The 6,996-nt window shown below is 32.6% G+C and overlaps 1 protein-coding gene across 2 annotated transcripts; it reads right to left on the bottom strand.

The window, feature by feature from the left end:
* Positions 1-183: 183 nt before the first annotated feature.
* On the bottom strand, positions 184-4,952 carry LOC105121833 (probable LRR receptor-like serine/threonine-protein kinase At1g06840). Of its 2 annotated transcripts, none has more exons than XM_011020653.1 (15): positions 4,815-4,951; positions 4,464-4,566; positions 3,984-4,134; positions 3,761-3,832; positions 3,569-3,640; positions 3,014-3,157; positions 2,850-2,921; positions 2,670-2,741; positions 2,342-2,416; positions 1,962-2,030; positions 1,776-1,841; positions 1,507-1,578; positions 1,294-1,380; positions 1,093-1,161; positions 184-541 (listed from the first exon to the last, which is right to left on the bottom strand). In XM_011020653.1, exons 1-15 carry the CDS (start codon positions 4,839-4,841, stop codon positions 184-186), a joined length of 1,509 nt encoding a protein of 502 aa, XP_011018955.1. In that variant the 5' UTR covers positions 4,842-4,951. The 2 variants fall into 2 exon arrangements, with proteins under 2 accessions (XP_011018955.1, XP_011018956.1); XM_011020654.1 differs by having other exon boundaries at positions 399-552; positions 4,815-4,952.
* Between the last annotated feature and the right edge of the window lie 2,044 nt (positions 4,953-6,996).

Here is a 6,996-nt window from a genome sequence, read left to right on the forward strand (position 1 = left end):
TAAAATTTTATTCTTAAATATTTATGATCAATGATTTATTAAAATTGAGTATTAATTAAAAATGTTAAAATTAATACATATTATATTTTTTTATAAAAAAATTATTCTTATAAATTAAAAAGTATAAAAAATATCTAGAACTAATATACAATACTTTTCAGATGATATATATACTAAACTAATTTATATAAAAATTTTATGAGGGCCTTCTTCCCAGAAATAGGAATCGATTGCCAGTTGATAAGGGTTCAGGTCAAGAGAACTAGTCACATATAACTCAAATGGAAGAACATATGGATCAAAATAAGAGAAACTAGGGCTTTTAAGTCTGTATCCAACTTTTAGAGGGGAGGCACAAAAGCATGGTAGCGGTGAAGCTGGGACATATTCAAAGAAATTATCTGTTGGGCATGCTTGAACAGGACATGCCATCATAGATTTCCTTGACCTCTCAGCTTTCCTATCTCCTCCATCTTCAGACCCACAGAACTGGGTTATGTTGGCTGTGTTTGCACTTTCACAAATAGGATTGCCTCCAAGCCTAAACAAAAACTGCTAAAATGATCAGAATATGACTGATGGAAAAAAAAATTTCTTTTCAAAATAGTATTTCTCAATGCCATCATCATGTTGGTATTTTTGAGTTACTTCTGAAGATAACAATAATCAAAGCAAAGAATATAAATCAACATCTCTTAGTAACTTTCACAATCTCCAAATCCTAACAGCTAGTACCATTGGAAAACCGACCTGCAGGCTCCAATTTTGGACCCTGGATTTTGTATATGAAGCCTTCTATACAAAACCTGAGTGCATGGAAAGGAATGTTTCATTGTTGATTTTGCAGATCTTAAACAAAAGCTGGAAGCACCAAATAGAAGGGTGGACATCGGAAGATACATGTCCATCTAATAGACAATTTTTAATACATCCATATATTTGACAAACTCAAGTGATTCTCTTATTATTTCTTCCGATGGTCTATAAGGTTTCGACATATTTTTAATTGGCACACTAAACTGTATCAGAAAAGAAAGTGTATGAAACAGACCATTAAAAAGAAGGGCATACACTACTTCATAAAAATACTACCTTAAGGTGACATTATCTGGAGGATTCAGTGCCCCTGAAATGCTCGAGAGTGAATTGTTCCTAAGATCACTGCATTTGAGAAGTGAACAGAACGATTAGCTAGTATTATTCCAATACTATAAAGTTTGCTGAGAGTGTTGTATACTGAAGTTCATGCTGAAAATTAATGATTTTAAATGCATTTCTTCTTTCAATTCTTACATTGTTAGTCTAGCGCTTTTAGTGGAGGTCATGTTCTGCCAGATGTCAGTTGGCACAGAACCACTCAACAGATTATTTTCAAGTGACCTGCAGTATGCAATCATTTAGAATATTATATTTTGTGTGCATAGGCTTCGCAAATGAGAGCGTCTAACTTGAACCATTAATCTTTTCAAGAATAAAAACAAGTAGAATAAGTAGATAGAATCTCACAGTCTCTGAAGAAAAGGAAGATTTGAGAAACTTCCAGGTATAGATCCATTAAGATGGTTCTCTGACAAATCACTGCAGTTGACAAGAATTTTCAAACACAAAATACCTTCATCACAAACTAGTGAAGTCATCCGTCGGTAGTGAAGTATAATAACTTCCAATCTTCCACTTATAACATGGTTTTACAAACATAGAATATTACAAATGCAGATCTATACTATCTACAATTTGCTAATTTTCTTTCCCCTTTTCAACATGGTTTTACTTACATAGTTCTCATAGAATCAGAAAGTTTGGAAGGTATAGATCCACTAAGGTTGTTCTCACTCAGATCCCTGCAAGCCAAATTACATAATGCAAGTACCATAAGTGCATGTAATGGAAAAATAGATATGGTAGTCAAATAAAATGGAATTGATAGAATGAGAATACTACCAAATGTAGAAACTACTTACAAATAGTATAGGTTTGGTACGCTGCTAAGATCAGGTATAGCACCATGCAAGCTACAATTTCTGAGACTTCTACATTGTCAAAGAGGATTACAAATTAAAAAAACAGTAACATCAGCACTTCTTTTGTGTATATTTATGCAACAGAAGTTTCTCATTTGATTCATGTTTATATAAACACGAAAGCAAAGCCCTTAACCATCCCAATCACAAGAGTAAAACATGATTTCATGAATATGAAAAAGTAGTTATTTTTTAAATTAGAAAACCTGCACGATCAGTATTCATGTAAGAGAATTCATATAGCAAGCACTAAGAGTGTGAAGATTCCTCCTCTGAATGTGAAACAGCTATGGAGGCTGGCATGGTTTTTTAAGACTTACAGTTTTGCTAATCTGGAAAGGTTGCCATATGTAGCTGGAATTCCCGACCCGTTAAAGTTGTTGTTGTCGAGTTGACTGTAGGGAGGAAAATAAAGGAACGGTGAACAAAATTTACTCAAAGCAACACACACAGAGACTCAAACAAACACACAAAAACACAAACATGCTGCAGCTTTAATGAATTTTTTACTAGGATCAATACCACTACTATTAAGAAAATCTAATCAGATGCATATACATGGGATATAAATTATCACATTATAAGATAAATGATTAAATGTGATAATGACCCAGGTAACATTCTAGACGATGTCAAAGGAGCACCTACATTATCTGCATCTCTGGCAACTTTGATAGTTCTGGTGGAAGATATCCAGATAAGTTGTTATTATCCAAAAGCCTGCAGAGATTGTTTCACATGTTCTCAATCAAGGGAAACATTGCATATGGATCACAAAAATATGTAGACAGTGGAACAAAAAGGGAAACCAATGCATTATTAACTCACAAGTGAAAGAGAGTTGATAGTTTGTAAAGCTCAGGTGGAATTTGACCACTGATTGAGTTGTTATTCAAGTGGCTGCAAGTATCACATGTAAGACAATTACATATCCAAATAGAAGCTAACCTCTTCACAACTCAAATAAGGATTTAGCTTGAAGTTACACTTACAGGTGTCTAACACTGCTCATGTTAGCGAATGATTTTGGTAGTGGTCCTGAAATGTTGTTCTGATCTACTTGAAGTCTATTTAGTTTTGTTAAATAGCCTAACTCATCAGGTAAAGAGCCTGATAATTTGTTTCCATTCAAGAGCCTGCATTGATAATACATCATAAGAGGTTAAATTAATTCCAAGCATGCTACTGGTGCAGATTCGTTTTTAAGGTATCCGTTTCTATAAACAGTAACTGTGAGATTTGCTGACACCCTTTAATAGTTTTGCCTTCATTAAATTTTTGCATCACAGGTTTCAGAAAATAACACCACCAGTTGTATAGTATTTTATCCTTTTTTCAGAAAGGATAAAATAAATAACAAACTTGCTTGAAACATCCTCTATATTTAGGTACGAAAATTCTTTGAAGCTTCAGGACAAAAGACAGCTCAGATAGAAATTTAAGACACTTCTTGAATTTATAATTAATCAGGTCCTAAGGATAACCATGACAAGAAGCAGAAGGAAAACAACCCACTTACAAAGTGAAATAACATGAAACCAACTTACAGGAGTTTCAAAGATGAAAGACTTCCTATCTCTCTTGGTATGCTGCCAGTCAATTCATTCCACATAAAATCCCTTTTAATATCACAACAGAAGAAAAGGGGTCTTAGAATCACCAGATGAGGATTAGCAAGACATGTTCAGATTCTCGAAGTAAATTCCCCAGAAATATGGTTAATATATATTGCAACTCACAATATTTTCAGTTGAGAAAGCTGGCCAAGCTCAGGTGCTAAAGATCCAGAAAGATTCATATTCATAAGCTGACTGCACCAAATCTAACAAACAGTAAGTATTCGTATCCAAAGTTATGATTGTATTACTCGTTATATTCTGTAAAACAAAGAAATTCATGACTTTATTCATCAAAACCAGAAGGAATAGAAATAACAACAAAAAGCAAATGCATAGAACATACAGCGCTTGAACATGCAAGTAACCATCAGTCCCAGCTGAGTCAGAACAAGAAACACCAGTCCAATTGAAGGCACATGGATCTCCCTTGTTCCAATTACTGAGATGCTTCATAGGATCAATCAAACTGTTCTTGACTGCTAGCAATGCATTAACTGCAAAAATGCACAATATTGAGAACATGAGACTGGAGCAGTAGTCAACCAGCTCTCCCTATCGTCACCAAAAAATTGTGAATCACAATGACACATTCAAAGAGGAAGTGTAATCTTTTGCAAGAAATTTATTTGCCTTATTTTTATTTTCTAATTGTTTGCTTATTCTCCAACTAAAACATAATTTTAATTAACAGTTCAAAGCACAACGCATTTCTACCCTCCTAAAAACCTCAAAGAATACATATATGATTGGAACCATTTTGTCTACGTAATCATTGTATATCTATTCAAGTAAAAGTCAAGTTGAGGGGGGAAATTAAATTCACCTTCTGAGGGACTTGAAACTTGAGCAACCGTGAGTAGCACCAAGTAACAATATGACAGCACAAAAACACATTCACAAGTTCTCAGCTGCAACATCTTCGTGCCCTACGTAAGCACCAAACAAGCTAAAATAACTAAAAATTGCAAATTCATTTCCAGTTATCCCTTCAAATTACAAAGATGAATAGACAACAATATACAATCTTTTCACCCAGATAAGCATCCCAGGGAAAGGGAAAAGGAAAAGGAAAATCCAAAAAGATTCAAGCCCCATCCCAGGGAAAGGGAAAAGGAAAATCCAAAAAGATTCAAGCCAAGTTTGCAGATTTAATGTCTCCAAATATCCAGCTTACCAAACAAGGAAAATAGTCAAACCCCATAATCTTAGTAGCTAATAACGAACCACGCACCCAGCCAGGAGTAGAAGTCTAAAAACATTCAAAATTCTCACTGGCAAAAGAAAGGGAAGAAGAAAGGAAGACCAAAAAGCGAGCTTACTGGAAGACAAGTCAAGTATGAATGGCCTCTAGTGGGATTGCTGTTGACATTCAAATTCTAAGATAAGCTTTGAATCCTTAGAAGCACAGAATCAAAAGTTGTAGACTTCTGCAACGCAGCAAGCAAATCTTGATGGGGTGGAAAAATATAGCAAAAAGCCTTGTTGATGGGTGAGAAGGATAATAAATGGAACCTAGTTTGGGCAATAGAAAACGATATATGTGTGAGATGGCATTGTCATCAACATGGTTGGTTCATCCATTTTAGCAAGGCAAGAGAAGACAGTGACAGCATTCAACCTCAGCACGGTTTGTATTAGTGAATGTGCCATGTAAATCCGTTGCCCGTTTTATTGCTTTAATTTATTAATAAAAATAATATTTACAAGAAAAATTATAAAATTATTCTAATTATAAAATTTTTATTCCATTAAAATATTATTCTTAAATATTTATGATCAATGATTTATTAAAATTGAGTATTAATTAAAAATGTTAAAATTAATACATATTATATTTTTTTGATGTTAAAACTAATACATATTATATTTTTTTATAAAAAAATTATTCTTACAAATTAAAAAGTATAAAAAATATCTAGAACTAATATACAATACTTATAAGATGATATATATACTAAACTAATTTATATAAAAATTTTATTTATATTTATAAAAAAAATCACATATCTATTGCATCAAGTTTTAGAAAAGAGAAGAAAAACGCTCTATTTTTTTCAAAGGTTAAATATTGCGTACAAATCAATTTTTATTCATGGAAATTAAGCTAATCTTATGGATTTAATTTTTGTTTTTTAGTTACATGGTAGAATGAGATATGGAGGGATTCTTAGATCACCATATCTACTCTCCACTCCAAACTAGTTAAATTTAAGCTATTTATGTTGGCAATAAAAAAATTATAACAAAAATCTTATTTCCTTCGAATCTTGAACTTAATTCAATGAGAAAGGGAGCATACACCCATTTATTTATTTTAATAAAACATGGGGGGCTCTATCCATCTCCATGGTGTAACCTCTGACTGCGACAGCCGTGGACTTTTTAGGCACAGCAGCCTCTCAGGGCTGAGATAATGGAGAACGAGAAACATTTGACTCGCAAGCAACCCTTCCTTGAACAAGAGAAAGGCCTCAACGAACAGGGGCTGGTCTCTGCAGTCTTCGTTTCATTTTCTTGATGTGCTCAATCTATGCTTCTGTTTCCTTGCATTTCTTCTTTCTCTGAGTCACTGCTACTGCTGAGTGGAAGACGGTAAGGTGTTAATATTAATGGCAACTGCAGAATTATATTGTCGCTTATATTGTCGTTAATTTTAATATCTTTAAAGACATTTTCCTGTAAAACTAGCAAAGACATTCGGGGCTGAGGATGAGTTTATTGATGTTATAATGTTTTTTTTAGGTATTTTTAGATGAAAAAATAAAAATTAAATTTTTAGGATCTAAAAACTTGAATGTTGACTTTTTGATCATTTAAAACGGTGGAAAATTATCTAGAAAATGATATGTCATTTATTTTAATAAAAAAAAATAAATAAATGGGAAGGACGACATCATCATCCTATCCTTAAACTAAAAATAAAATAAAATAATTAATTAAATATACAAACCTACCCTTCCAAGCCTAACCTGACATGAGTTCTTTCATGCATGGCTGAACACGCAAGCCTAACAGGCTCGCATGATCTCTTTCTTTTTTAACTTCTCATTAATATCTAAATTTTAATTAATATATTCTATCTTATTTTTAAATTGTTTTTTAAACTTTTTTAAATGAAAATTAATCTTTTAGCTGGTTTTCTAATTTAATGACCAAAGACAATTTATTATTTTCTCTTATATTTTATGTAAGTAAAATGTATTTTTATGGAGCATTTATAAAAATAAAAATCATTTGTTTTTAGAAACTAAAATTAATTTTTAAGATAAAATAAAAAAGTAATATCTGGCGTAAAATATCAAGCAAACAGTTGTTCTTTGCTGGTGCCCAAATAGTCAACTTTGAAATTTTATTTT

This window comes from Populus euphratica, unplaced genomic scaffold (genome assembly GCF_000495115.2).
Source record: "Populus euphratica unplaced genomic scaffold, PopEup_1.0 scaffold46.1, whole genome shotgun sequence".
NCBI classification, from domain to species: domain Eukaryota; kingdom Viridiplantae; phylum Streptophyta; class Magnoliopsida; order Malpighiales; family Salicaceae; genus Populus; species Populus euphratica.

Bases quoted from the DNA above. Each gene is read 5' to 3' on its own strand.
- LOC105121833 (XM_011020653.1), bottom strand. From the start codon at position 4,841: ATGGGGTTTGACTATTTTCCTTGTTTG. The intron at 3,833-3,983 runs GTATGTTCTATG...GATTTGGTGCAG, and splicing joins TACTTGCATGTTCAAGCGCT to TCAGCTTATGAATATGAATC. The intron at 542-1,092 runs GTAGTATTTTTA...GTTTTTGTTTAG, and splicing joins CCAGATAATGTCACCTTAAG to GCTTGGAGGCAATCCTATTT.